Below are 14,978 nucleotides of genomic sequence, written 5' to 3'. Positions count from 1 at the left end.
CAAAAATAAAAATAAAAAAAACAAAAAAACAAAAACAATAATTCAAAAATAATAAATTAATTATTTGATTAAAAAGAAAAACGCTTAAAAGTCAGACTCGATGGGACCACTAGGTCTCTTTCTGCCACCACTTTTTTTTATTTTTCTATGTTTCTATCTGCACCTTCAAAAGTGAGAGTAACCAAAGTAGAAATCAAAATTACACAAGGAATAAAAATATAGTCGTTAGAACTCCAGAGAAAATTTTTAAAAAATATCTCTCAATCTATTTACCACTATATAACCTTGTTAGAATAAAAAAATGATTATTTCCTAGTGTGTATGCCTCTTTACGCTCATTATAAAGATAGCAGACAATTTTGCATTACAAATTTATGACATATATGCACTTGTTTGCTCATCTTGCATTATTCTGCATTTGACAGCTTGAGGTTGCCACTGTCTGAAAACCATACTTCAATAACACCAAAGCATTTAAAAATTCGTTGAAAGGTTTGTGGAAGGAGGGCCTCCTTTTTTACCTCTTCCTCCTTGCAATCTTTGATTTTCAAGTATGATACAATCCCCACACATTTTGTAATATAATGTATATTCCATAGACAATTATACCTGTCTTCCAAAACCAAGAATTGCTGAGGAATGGGGGAGGGGAGTGTAACAGAAGAAAAGAAGAAACCAAAATAATGTGACAAGTGCAAGAGAATGCAGAACAGAAGAAAAGAAAAAGAGAAGAGTAATCCAGGAAAAAAAACCAAGGTAAGTTGTGCATATGATGAAAAATCAACATAGTTAAAAAAAAAGGAAATCCCCAAAGCAAAAAAAACTAGAATTTCAATAGTCCTTGAATGCTATCAAGTTATCAGGTCAATGCAAAAATCTGCAGATTGAAAAATGCCAGGTGCATTTCACCACTGGAGGACCTGGAACAGATTGGAAGATTTACTTGTCCTCCCCACCTCTGCCCTCTCATGCCCATTACCTTCTCTGCTGACTGTGATGTTCCAAAGAAGATAGGAATGAAGGCTAACCACACAATGCAAGTAGTGTACATGGTAAACCCAATGGGCTTGGCTTCATTAAAGGTCTCAGGAACCCCACGGGTCTTTATAGCATACACAGTGCAGGTTACCATGAGCAGCATGCTGTATCCAAGCAAACAGATGAGGGATAGGTCAGAAATGTCACACTTAAGGACTCCCCGGGCAAAGCGGGGGTCTGTAGTCCGCTGGTCCTCATAGTCGATGACAGAGTGTGAAGGGTCCACAATGAACCAGATACAGACCCCTAGGAGTTGCAGAGATATGAGGCTGAAGGTGATGACCAGCTGGGAAGCAGGGCTGATAAAGCGTGGAGCACTAACCGACTTCTTGCCCTGCTCAAAAATGCGATAGATGCGATTGGTTTTGGTCAGCAAGGCAGCATAACTGATGCTCATGCCCAGGCCCAGAAAGACACGCCGCAAGGAGCAGGTGCCCAAGTCAGGCTCAGCAATCATCAGGAAGGTGGTGGCATAGCAAAGAAAGATACCCGTCAGCAGCACATAGCTTAGTTCCCGCCCTGAGGCCTTGACAATAGGTGTGTCGTTGTAGCGCACAAATGTCACCACCACAAAGAGGGTGGCAATGATGCCTATAATGGCAATAAAAACTGGAACCACAGCCCAAGGAGAGCTCCACTCAAGTTTAACAATGGGGATGGGGATGCAGCCAGTGTGGTTCTCATTGGGGCGCTCACTGAGACGGCACACCTTGCAATGGAACTCATCGTGCTGATATTGGTATCCATCACAGCGCTCACAGTGCCAGCAGCATGGGATGCCCTTCACCAACTTCTTCCTTTCACCTGGTTTGCATGGCTGGCTGCATATGGAAGTGGGCAAACGATTGCCTCCCCCAGGCCAATGCAGGCGTTCCATCTGCAGCAGAGAGAGAGAGGGAGAAAGCAAGAAACTCAGCCACCTACCTAAGGCTGGGTCAGAGCAAGAGACTGGGCTAAATGTCCTACCCAAGCAGCACAAAATGGTTGCTTTTGATCAATAATGTATCCAGTTAGTATGTGTGTTACTCCTTATTTACAGCTCTTCCTGCCCTAGTTTCTCCTGAAGCAGAATGATTTGTTTTTGAACACCTGTAGAAATTCTTCCTCTCCTAAGACAAACCCTTGAGTTTTGCAATTTTCCTGCTGTAGCCTTTTCTGTGCCCACTCACAATGACCTTGCTAAACTACACTAAACAGTTCAAGCTCTGTACTGTGCCATCTCTCATTGTTGCTGCTTAATCTATTTATCTTTTTCTCCCTCTTAAGGTTATTTCAAAGCTGTATGCACACATTGTCTGGTTTATTGCAACTCCCACTTCATTTGCTATATAATTTGATTTTATTGTGCACAGCTACTGAGCCAATTCTGAATATTTGCTCATTAAAAGAGAAACAAGGGTTTGCATAAAATATCAAAATTCTTTATCTAAGTTTCACTTGTTGAATTTTAATTTAAATATTGAAATGTATCACCTGGAATGGTTTGAGATCAACGGTGAGTACCTTTAGTGATTTAAAACAAATGGGGAAAAGCAAATATGTTACATTTATTTGTCCCTGGGACTGAATCTTTAAAGTTTATGTTTGTTTGGTGATACTTCCAATTGCAATATGTTTTGCATCCTACCCTTAAAAATGTAGTTAGAAATGGTGTACATTGGATTGTTATTACTGAATGAGATCATATAGCAGTGCTAGAGCTAAACTTAAATCTTGTTCTGTATGATCCCTCTTTGATATCTATATAAAGATAGCCTGAATTTTAAAAAGCCCATTTTGATCAATTTTCTTGATTTATAGTTTCCTGAGTCCAGCTGTGCTTCTTACTTAAAATTGTGAAGTTGAAAGACAGAATGTTAACCCCTAGAAATGTTCAGATATCTAAACGCAACAAATCTACTTACTTTTAAGTTTAGATGATCTGACCAGTGCCCAATAACTTTATACTCAGGCGTAGCATTCTTGATCTGGTACTGATAGATGTCATAGCGGCCTGGAGCATCTCCATTTTCATTAAAAGTCACTGGGGTTCCTGCAATACCTACAAAAAACAAAGTACTTAACTACAGAAATAAAAGCAGAATAAAGTTGGATGGCACATTTGATTTATCAAACATGTTGTTGCTGTTGTTAGCTGCGAAGTCATGTCCGACGCATCACGACCCTATGGACAACGTTCCTCCAGGCCTTCCTGTCCTCTACCATCTTCTGGAGTCCATTTAAGCTCACGCCTACTGCTTCAGTGACTCCATCCAGCCACCTCATTCTCTGTCGTCCCCGTCTTCTATTGCCCTCAATCTTTCCCAGCATTAGGCTCTTCTCCAGTGAGTCCTTCCTTCTCATTAGGTGGCCAAAGTATTTGAGCTTTAGCTTCAGGATCTGGCCTTCTAAAGAGCAGTCAGGGTTGATCTCCTCTAGGACTGACCGGTTTGATCCCCTTGCAGTCCAAGGGACTTGCAGGAGTCTTCTCCAGCCCCACAGTTCAAAGGCCTTTATCAAACATATACCTACTTTAATATCTAAAGCTATCTTGTAAAATTGCCCAACAGATTTTTGGGAGAACCTCAAAGTTTACCAGCTACAGAAAGGCATAGGAAAGTGCTGCAAAGGGATAAACATATATCAAGAAATGAAGAGCAGAGTGACTCTAGACATTTGATTCAGACCAAAAGCCAGTTCACTCTGTTCTCTCAGACTTAAATCTGCTTTTTTCATTTTTACATAAACAACACCTCTTAGAAAGCAAGAGCCTTCCAGTTGCCTTTTGCAGATCTGTTAGAACTCACGTTCAGATTTACCAGTAGTTTCTCTGCTAGAAACAGGCATATAGAAGATAAAATAAGAGCCTCTACAAGGAGGCCTCATTTTTAAACTAAATAAATTTGGGTTTCTGCAGCTTTCTTCCTCCTGATCCTCTGTCTAAGTGTTAACCAGAACTGACCTTGCTTAGTTTTTGAATGTCAGGCAAGGTTATCTAGACATTACTATGCCCAGCTAGACTCTGCCAAGTTATATAATCTTTAATATATAACTATATAATCAGAGAATTAGGAGTTTGTTTTCATACAGGATGCCAAAATCAAATTGGTTTAAAGTAAGCTGTAAATGTTAATGTCAAATCAGAAAAGAACATTCATTCCTCTTCTAAATGTCTCCTACAGTGTCACAAAAAGCAGAGTGTTTGGTGATATACACAAAATTAGAAGGCCTTAAGACTAGGGTGTCCTCCCACACATGCAAGTCGGGAGATTAGGTGGCCTGTGAGTTATTCTTAATTATTGCTGATGGTTATCCTCAGCTGATGTTCTTTTGATTTTATTCTCTGATTATATAGTTATATATTAAAGATTATATAACTTGGCAGAGTCTAGCTGGGCATAGTAGTATCTAGATAACCTTGCCTGACATTCAAAAGCTAAGCAAGGTCAGTTCTGGTTAACACTTAGACAGAGGATCAGGAGGAAGAAAGGGCTGCCACCGAGGCACTCGACTGTGTTGTACCCTTGCGACCCCTGAACCGGCACAGATCCCGGTGGGCTCCATGGTTTTCTGTGGAGCTCCGGGAGATGAAGCATAGGAGACGGGGTGTAGAGAGCTGTTGGAGGTCCAGCTGATCCGAATCTGACCAATTGCAGTTAAGAATCTTTATAAGGTCTTATCTTGCGGTGATGAGGACGGCGAAGGCTAATTACTTCACTGCCCTCATCACGTCCGCAGATAATCGCCCGGCCGCCCTGTTTAGGGTGACTCGCTCCCTTCTTAACCAGGAGGTGAGGGAGGATCCCTTACAGGGACGGGCCGAGGAGTTTAGTCATCATCTGACGGACAAAATCGCTCAGATCCGGGCCGGTTTGGACTCTGACTGGACAGAGTCTGACGTGGAGGAATCGGACGGTCTTGAGCATGTTATCTGGACTGAGTTCGATCCTGTTTCCCCTCATGATGTGGACAGGATGATGGGGAGGCTGAGCTCCACCACCTGTTTGTTGGACCCGTGCCCCTCCTGGCTGGTTTATGCGGCCCGGGAGGAGACACGAGGCTGGTTCCAGGCAGTAATAACTGCTTCCTTGAAGGAAGGTATCTTCCCCGCCACCTTGAAGGAGGCGGTGGTGAGACCCCTCCTCAAGAAGCCTGCCTTGGACCCGGCTGTTTTAAATAACTATCATCCGGTCTCCAACCTTCGCTTTTTGGCGAAGGTTGTTGAGAGTGTGGTGGTGCATCAGCTTCCTCTGTTCCTGGAGGAAACTGATTATCTGGACCCGTACCAATCGGGTTTCAGGCCCAGGCACAGCATGGAGACGGCATTGGTCACGCTGGTGAATGATCTCTGGCGGGCTTGGGACAGGGGTTGTTCCTCTGTCCTAGTCCTATTACATCTCTCAGCGGCTTTTGATACCATTGACCATGGTATCCTACTGCGGCGTCTCAGGGGGTTGGGAGTGGGAGGCAACGTTCTATGGTGGTTCTCCTCCTATCTCCTGGGCTGCTTGCAGTCGGTGTTGACGGGAGGGCAGAGATCTACCCCGAGGCCGCTCATTTGTGGAGTCCCTCAGGGGTTGGTTCTCTCTCCCCTACTGTTCAACATCTATATGAAGCCGCTGGGCGAGATCATTCCGGGTTTCAGGGTGGGGTATCATCAGTATGCTGATGATACCCAACTTTTTTTCTCCACCCCAAACCAACCCAGTGATGCCCTCGCCGTGATGTCCTGTTGCCTGGAGGTGGTCCGGGTCTGGATGGGGAGAAACAGGCTTCATCTCAATCCTGCCAAGATTGAGTGGCTGTGCATACCGGCATCTTGGGTTAACCATGCTATTCCATCTTTAACAATGGGGAGTGAGGTGTTACCCCCTCGTTGATAGGGCTCGCAACTTGGGCATCCTCCTGTATTCACAGCTCAATTTTGAAGACCACATAGGAACCGTGACCAGGGGGGCTTTTGCCCAGGTTTGCCTGGTGCGCCAGTTGCGACCCTACCTGGACTGAGATGCCCTACGCACAGTCACTCATGCGCTCGTGACCTCCCGTTTAGACTACTGCAACACTCTCTACATGGGGCTGCCCTTGAGGACCACTCGGAGGCTTCAGCTGGTGCAGAATGTGGCCGCGTGAGTTGTGATGGGGGCTTCCCGACACTCCCATGTAACACCTCTACTCCGTGAGCTGCATTGGCTTCCGGTTGCCCTCCGGGTGAGATTCAAGGTGCTGGTGACGACCTACAAAGCCCTAAATGGCCTGGATCTAGGATATCTGAGGGAACACCTGCTGCCGGCATCAAGTTCCCTTTGTCCAGTGCGCTCCTACAGGGAGGGCCTTCTCAGGGTGCCGCCGGTAAAAGATTGCCGGCGGATAACACCCAGGGGGAGGGCCTTCTCTGTGGGTGCGCCTGCCCTTTGGAACCAGCTGCCCACAGAGCTTAGGACTGCCCCTGACCTTCGTTCATTTCGCCGGGACCTGAAGACCTGGCTCTTTGAGCTTTCCACCCCAGGCTGAGAGTTTTAATTGGGGTTTTTTATATTTTTTCAGGGATTAAATTTAATCTTTTTAATCGTTTTTAATTTTTGTATCAATGTTTTAAGTACCTGTAAACCGCCCTGAGTCCTTTGGGAAAGGGCGGTATATAAATTCAATAAAATAAATAAATAAATAATTCTTGTTGTGTAGCTTGTTTTATGTACAATTATTATTACATTAATGTTTTCAACTGTGTTCACCACCCAGCATCATTTGTGCAAGATGGGCAGCCACATAAATTGAATAAATTAAATAAAATCTCTGAGCAAATTTATAATGTAAAATGAGTACCTTATTTTTCTATCTATAAGACACACCCTTGTATAAGACACTCTGGCATGCGAGTTTCTCCACGCCAATCAGCTGTTTGGTGGAGCACCAAGTAGCTGAGCTGGCAAATCCAGAAGTTTGGCCCCCTCCCCCGTCCCGTTTGTGGCAAGCCCACAGGGGCTTGACACCTGCACCAGGCGGCATGGCAACCCACACAGGCATGCCCTGGGCTGTGGAGGTTACCATTATTTTTCCATGTATAAGACACTGCACTTTTATAAGACGCACCTGATTTTTGAAGAGGGTGTTTGCAGGAAAAAATAGTTTTATACATGGAAAAATATGGTATATTGACAGATATAGGAAGCAAAAATTTATGGTCATACTCTGTTAGTTCATGTATTTGGTAACAATGGTATAAGCTTGATCAAATCTTTAGCAGGCATCTAATCCAAAGAAAAAGAAGGGCCCTTTTCTTGACAGTCAATCAGTTCCACTTTGTACATGAAAACAGCTTTCAAAAGACATTAGACAGACCTGCCACCAGATCTGCCTGCATATAACTACTTTCTTCTTGGATGTCCAAGAATACGCTCTTTGTCTAAGTCACTGAGCAATAAATCCATACATAATGCTGGCCAATGATGGGGCTACATCATTCATTTACCAAAAGTGGTAATCCCAGCTCAGCATTCAATCACATATTTGGAGACAGAAAATAATAACCTATTTTATTGTGTTAAGTGAATCTCTAAGAGATAGTATCATGAAATGAAAGCGCTGAAAAGAACCTGGAATATAGAGAGGTGCTGAAGAAGTGTCAGGACTTGATTGTCTTCAGTTCCAACTTGATGCGGTATTTTAACATTTTTATTTTCTCCTATACTTTTCCCTGTATCCTTACACTATCAGCTTGATGCAGACTGGATGGCAGGTTCAGACCAAGAAGTGAAAAAAGAGAGATGGATCACAATTCAATCCATGTAACAAACCTGACTAGACTTTGCAGTTGAATTTTCAACACTGCTCCTGGGACAATCCCATAATTCTCAACAGTAACAGGATTGCTTAATGGGCACTCAGGAGTTTGCATGGCACATGGCTATCTGACTGCTTGCTCCCACATCTCAGCAACTGCTGCTTGAATGTCTTAAAGTTGCCTACTGGGAAAGTTTGCATTGCCCTGCCAAATGCTATCCCTTCTAAACATGACCAGTGTTTCTTCAGTTATTTTATATTACCTCTTCCTTCTTATCACGGGTCATAATAGACCCTGGAGAATGGTCTCATCAGGACTATGGCCACAAAATAAAATTAACCTTACTGCAGGAATAGTAGCAAAGCAAAACCCTTGAGGGTAGTCCAGAACAAATATGGGACTAAAAAGTTTCATTTAGCATTTGTATAAGTTTTGATGTGATATTAGTATTGCTTATAGTCATTTTACATGAGCTAGAGTGCGATAGACTTAATAGCTTATTGTTGTTAACATATGGTTGTTTATGATTGTTTTTACTTTTATACCTTGTATTTAGCTCTGGGAAGTCGGGGAGGGGGGAGAGGGGAAGGGGAGGGGGGAGGGTTAGGGAGGGCTAGGAAGGGTTGGGTGGGGGGTGGGGGGGAGGGATTGTTAAAGATAAAATGTATTGAAAAACTTTTCAATAAAAATAATATATATATATATATATATATATATATATATATATATATATATATATATATATATATATATATATATATATATATATATATATAAAACCCTTGAGGGTAGCTACAGCAAGTACGGGAGCCTTTGAACATGTGCTTGATGATCTGCAACAATTAGGAGGTGATAATGTTGATCTCCCTGTCGTAAAACACCTTTATTTTCCAATTTCTAAGGATCAAATCTTCATTAAGGAATTCCCATAGAAGCGAGTTTTAGTGTGATTTTGTCCCTTTTAGTTCTCCTGGAGATAAACCAGTGATGTAGGAAGGTTTTGTTGTTATAAGGACCAAAGCAGACCTGACAGTGACATCTACCCCTTTTCATCCACTTCTAATATGAGAGATGGAAACAAAGAAATGAGAGTGGAACAACAAAAAGTAGGGGAGGAGTGGAGATGGTTCCACTGCTCACCACTTTTTTTTCGGTGGGGGGAGAGATAAAATTAAAATTCAACTCCAACAACACAGTACATTTGATTTGGGTGGACTGTTTCGGTCCTTTTACAAATAAGCAGAGGTTAGTTTATATACCACAAGTACAATATGTGAGCCAACCAGGAATGACAATTCTGTGGGCTGTGTACATTTATTTTTATAGTGTTAGCTATCAGCAAGTGTTTTTTTTAAGATACCTTAAAATTCTTTGTAATTAGATCTCCTATGCTTACATTACAGAATCTGGTATTATTCATTGGTATGTTTCTGTAGTTTTGTGAATCCCAATCTGAAGATGTGCTTGAATAGACATTTTCTCTACAAAAATTTCAATGACATCTTTTGTTGTCTCACCAATACCAATGTCAAACTATAAGCCACTCTATCCCCTTTTATACGGTTAAGTGGCTATATTACTTCAGTTTTTAGTGAAACTAAAAAAGATTGCATTCAGTGAAGACCTCTTTGTAGAAAATGATAGAACATGATGCATTCATCATAAGGAACAAGATTGGTGGCCCACTGGTCTCAAAACTGTTACTGACCTTCTTACCATGACAACACCTGCAGCTACACAGCAAGCTGAGAGGGAGAATATCTGTTGTTCCAGTTCTTCTTCTGAATGCTTTTGCAGACAGATCATTATCATTGATGAATGCTGCCCTGATCAGCACTAATATCTCTGCCACTCATGTGCAAAGGGAAAGGTCACAGAGGAACACCAAGGGATGCAGCCTGTGGGGGAAAGGGGGCAGGATAGAGCAAGGCAGTTCTTGAAAACAAAGGCAGACAGGGCCTGATTAGGCATTTGTGCCATCTGTTCAGTTGCAAGAAAGCACTGCTAAGAGATTGAGAACTGTTACTTTTGCTCACTTCTTTGATTTCTTTCTGTTCCTTTTCTTCATGCTTGCATGTATATTCATGACAGCTGTGCAGGGGTATTCTTGCACATCTCAATGAACAAAAAGTATAAAACATTGAAAACTGCAGGTAATTTAAATGTCCACTTCTCAGGTGTGGAAGATAACATAGTTCTACCCAAGTTGGTCTTCATCAAGGCCAGAAATCAGTCCGTCTTCCTTTCAACTTCTTCTTTTGCTGGACAACAAAATCCATGTTCCCAAGGGGAAACAAATTTATTTATTTTTTATTTTAATTCAATTTATATCCCGCCCTTCTCCGAAGACTCAGGGCGGCTTACAAGCTTAGCAGTAGCCTTCATTCTATGTATATGCCTGCTTATTAGGGCTTTCACACACACACACACCCCAAGCGGCATTATTACAAAGTCAGCTTAATTGCCCCCAACAATCTGGGTCCTCATGGCTATGTTATGGTGGTTATGGTTATGTGCCTCCTTCTCTCTGTATATATCTCAACTATTAAAAACTCCTTCTCCCTGATATATATCTCAACTATTAAAAAAATAAAAAGTGAGCAGGGGGAACAAAAAAAGACTTCTTCAGGAAACAGAATATGGTTGTTTATTCCAAGATCTTCTCCATATCTGGATGAGCTTGGAATTCAGAGTCAAAGAAACACACTGCATGTAGCTTTCAGTAGCTACAATTATAAATGACCTTCTCAATATCCAAACATGTACACAGGTCATTTCCTATCTAGTTGCTGCTCTCCTTCATACACTTTTTACAGATTTCTTATAGAATGGCAAATATAAATGGCCTCTAAATCAGAGCATCCAAAAGGCCATTTCTCCATGTTAAAATGGGAAGCTTAATCACTTGTGCATTTGTAAAATATTTTTGTTAAAAAAGGACTGGCAGACAAGAAAAGTCACTAGTTCTCCAGGGGTTGCTAAGCTATGATTTTCTCCCTACCATTGTTTATGCAGATGGGTATTGATGAGGGAGATATTTCATCAATATCTGGAAGATCACAAGATGCTCACTATTGTCTTAGGGGTGTTTTAAAATATGCCTAATATAAAAGACAACTTCAATGAAGAAAAGCTACTCAGCTGTAGGAACAAATGGGCACTCTCAGTCATACTAAGGGAAGTTTATGACATACAGTAGAATGTGACCAGACGACAAGTATTATGAAATCTTTAATTACAGTGGTTTACTTAATGAGTTGCTTCAAGCCAAGACATTTTGTTGTTGTTTTTTTCCCCTTCTAAACTTCACCTTAAAACAAAATCACATGAATTGCACAAATAAATCCCAATAACATTAGGAAGCAGTAAACGCAAATAACTAGCTAGGAAGGGAATAAATAAGGGAGACGGATTGTAAGGGGACTGCAGTGGAAAGATAAATAGATGTAATAAGTAGGCTGAAGCAAAGCCCATATATTAAGAACATACAATGTGAAAATGTGAAAAGTTTCTAGAAGATGTAAAGGAATAATTAATTGGGAGAGGAAATATTTTCTATAAAAGGAGATAGTTTACTAATGGGAGAGAAATGAAGAAATAAGAGCTATTAACAGGGAATTCCTCATTTGGATAGAACAATGATGGAATAAGAGCTGTGGTGGCGCAGTGGTTAGAATGCAGTATTGCAGGCTAATTCTGCTGATTGCCAGGAGTTTGATTCTGACGGGCTCAAGGTTCACTCAGCCTTCCATCCTTCCAAGGTCAGTAAAATGAGGATGGCAATATGCTGACTCTGTAAACTGTTTAGAGAGGGCTGTAAAGCATTATGAAGCAGTATATAAGTTTAAGTGCTATTGCTATTGAAAATGTTAGATATTGGTTTTGTCCTGGGGATGCTACAACTTTCTGATAATCCAAATAGAATCCAGAAGCCTACACATCTCATCTACCACAGCACACAAATTTGATTTTTTTTAATTGTCAGACTGCACATGAGTGGTGGAATTCCTTCAGGTATTCATGGCTGAAAATCAGCAATAAGACCTTGAACTGTGACCCATATAAACCAAATAAACCAAATAAATAAACAAACAAATAAGTAAATAAATCTAATTTAGATGAAATGTAAAACAGAATAAAATTAATTGAATAAAATCTTAAAAATATATATCTTGGAAAAAGTAAGTGTAAAAGCAGTAAATAGTCCATGCATTTAAGTCTGATATGCCTGTTACTGCATCTTAAAATTTAAATATATATATATATATATATATATATATATATATATATATATATATATATATATATATATATATATATGGATCCTTGGTTTTTCGGGTTTTTCCCCGCGTAGAACTAAAGGTGTAGGCGCAACGTTTCGACGGAATCCCATCCGTCATCATCAGGCTTTAGCTTCCTTCTTCTGGGAGAAGCATGTGGCTGTTTGTTCCTCTTTTTTAAACTGCCAGAGGGGGGTGTGTTCTGTGGAGGTGTGCTCTGATTGGGTAGGGGACCAAGTGTGTTCTGATTGGGTGGGAGTGTGTTTTGAATGGTGGGTGTGTTCTGATTGGGTGGGGGGGTGTTCTGAGTGGATGGACTGGTCTCAGCTGCCAGCTCCAGACCTGAGCTGGTGAGTTGTGCTGCTTTTGTTCGGCTTCGTGTTTGTGGTGGTGTCATGTTTTTATAGTGGGTGTCAGTTTGCTTATTGTGTGGTTTGGAGGGGTTTAAACGCCCCCACAGCATGAATAAACGAGATGATACCTCTCGTCTACCAGCCATTTGGAAACCCGCCTTGATTGACAGACGAGGCCCAACCACCAAGAATGATACCAGACCCAAACTCATGATAACATCACATGACATCACCACCACACAACCATTCAAAAAGCAAATCCGAACCCACAACGATAAAGACACACAACCACAAAACAGAAACCTAACTACAGCTGCAACATCAGCCACTTTAAACCCCTCCAAACCACACAATAAGCAAACTGACACCCACTATAAAAACATGACACCACCACAAACACGAAGCCGAACAAAAGCAGCACAACTCACCAGCTCAGGTCTGAAGCTGGCAGCTGAGACCAGTCCATCCACTCAGAACACCCCCCCACCCAATCAGAACACACCCACCATTCAAAACACACTCCCACCCAATCAGAACACACTTGGTCCCCTACCCAATCAGAGCACACCTCCACAGAACACACCCCCCTCTGGCAGTTTAAAAAAGAGGAACAAACAGCCACATGCTTCTCCCAGAAGAAGGAAGCTAAAGCCTGATGATGACGGATGGGATTCCGTCGAAACGTTGCGCCTACACCTTTAGTTCTACGCGGGGAAAAACCCGAAAAACCAAGGATCCACATACAGGTACCCGCGAAAACCTCAGAAAACATATATATATATATATATATATATATATATATATATATATATATATATATATATATATATTCTAAATTTTAGGAAGGGAGAAATGATGGAAAACAAACAAGAGCAACATGTTGCCAAGGAGGTATTTCAACATTCTTTACTTTTCTATTAATTATAAAATGCCATAGCCTAACATACTGTAAATCCAGTTTGGTAACTTTAATCTTAATGGTGCTCTTTGAAAGGCAGACCTGAGAAATTGACATTCCGGATATATTTGAGCAATTCTGCACCATCTACTGGATCCATCTTGGGGCAAAGACCAATCTTCCCTGGACACAAGTTCTTGTGCATATTATGCAGTGCGTGACCCATGGCATAGACTGCGTCAATGACAAACTGCACCTTTCCTTCCTGCTCATAAGCGGAATCTTGGCCAATCCGTTCTCGATCTGAAAGAAAAAGATACAGGGTAGGAATACGTGAGATGATTTTTCTCAGAAGCCGATGACTTAACAAGTTGCCAGTTTCCTTCAAAATCTGCAAAACTTCAGCCCAAGAATAATGGGCACAGCCAATAGTAGGGCTTAAAGGAAGTAAGGACTATTTCCTTTTATACAGAGAATTATCTGAAATTTTCTACACTAAGAAAAGGCATGCACTGAGATAGAAGAAAATAAACCACAATAAATGACAGGAAAAAATATTAAAGTATCACTGGAACTTATTTATGAAGATTAAACAAACATCCCAGGCAAGCCAGTGCATAATCTTGAAGTTGTCTTAAACTTATGGTTTCTGCTCAAAGAGCAGGTGGTAACTGCATCTAGGAGAGCCTTTGCACACCTCTTTGGGTGATGCACAAGTTGCATCCATTCCTGGACCAGGAGGCTCTGCTCATAGTGACTCAGGCCCTTGTGACCTCTCCTTTAAACCAATACAAAACATGCTCTATGTGTGGCTGCTCCTAAAGAGCCTTCAGAAACTTCAACTGGTGCAGAATGCAGCTGTGCGGGTAGTATATAGTGGCAGGTATATGGCACAAGTAACACCAGTACTGTGCGAGATGCATTGGTTATCAGTATGTTTCAAGGAGAAATTCAAGGTGTTGGTTGTCACCCTTAAACCCAGCATGGCTTGGGACCAGGTCACCTGAAGGAACATCTTTTTCCTAAAGTCTCCACCTGTTCAATTTTATCTAGCAGATTGGCAATATTCTCCCTTCAGAGATTAAAATCATTCCAATCCGGTTAGCTTTTCGAAAGGCTCTAAAAACCTGATTATTTTCCCAGTCATGTGGCACGTTTCCTGGCTTTATGGTTAACTAGCTGCTGTGTATATTTATTTTGGATTTTTTTTATTGCTTTTATTATTTTAAAATGCTTTTAATGCTTTAATCATAGTATATTTTTTGAACTTTGAGCCACTGTGAGTCATTGATTAAGATGGGCTGCTACAGAGATTGAATGAATGAATAAACAAACAAACAAATAAATTCCAGCATGAAGAAATTAGACCCATATACTATTCAAATACTTCAGGTGCTTTTCATATAAAATTTCAAGCAACATTTTTGTAACTCAGTTTCAAAGTTGAATATAAAATTCACAATGCCCCTTTCCATTGCTTGTCCCTAATAAGGGAAACAATCTCCACGTGATTAGATACACTGTGCAATTTTGATTTCTGCAAAGGCTTTTTACACACATTCAAGTGAACACAAATAAAAACTCCTTTCAGAATATCCCCCTTAATACAAGAAAGGAGGCAGGCATATTAACTACGAAGGCTGAGT

At 41.2% G+C, this 14,978-nt stretch overlaps 1 protein-coding gene across 1 annotated transcript in view; it reads right to left on the bottom strand.

Moving 5' to 3' along the window:
- Nucleotides 1-14,978, bottom strand: part of GRM4 (glutamate metabotropic receptor 4) — a gene marked incomplete at both ends in the record, with an annotated part of 317,732 nt that overhangs the window by 41,525 nt on the left and 261,229 nt on the right. Inside the window, 3 exons of the mRNA XM_083358303.1 lie at nucleotides 980-1,915; nucleotides 2,943-3,079; nucleotides 13,435-13,635. Coding sequence (XP_083214429.1) covers nucleotides 980-1,915; nucleotides 2,943-3,079; nucleotides 13,435-13,635 — 1,274 coding nt within the window. The remainder of the gene's footprint in view (nucleotides 1-979; nucleotides 1,916-2,942; nucleotides 3,080-13,434; nucleotides 13,636-14,978) is intronic.

Source organism: Vipera ursinii, assembly GCF_947247035.1.
Source record: "Vipera ursinii genome assembly, chromosome: 3".
NCBI classification, from domain to species: domain Eukaryota; kingdom Metazoa; phylum Chordata; class Lepidosauria; order Squamata; family Viperidae; genus Vipera; species Vipera ursinii.
This window is presented reverse-complemented; position numbering and strand designations above follow the sequence as displayed.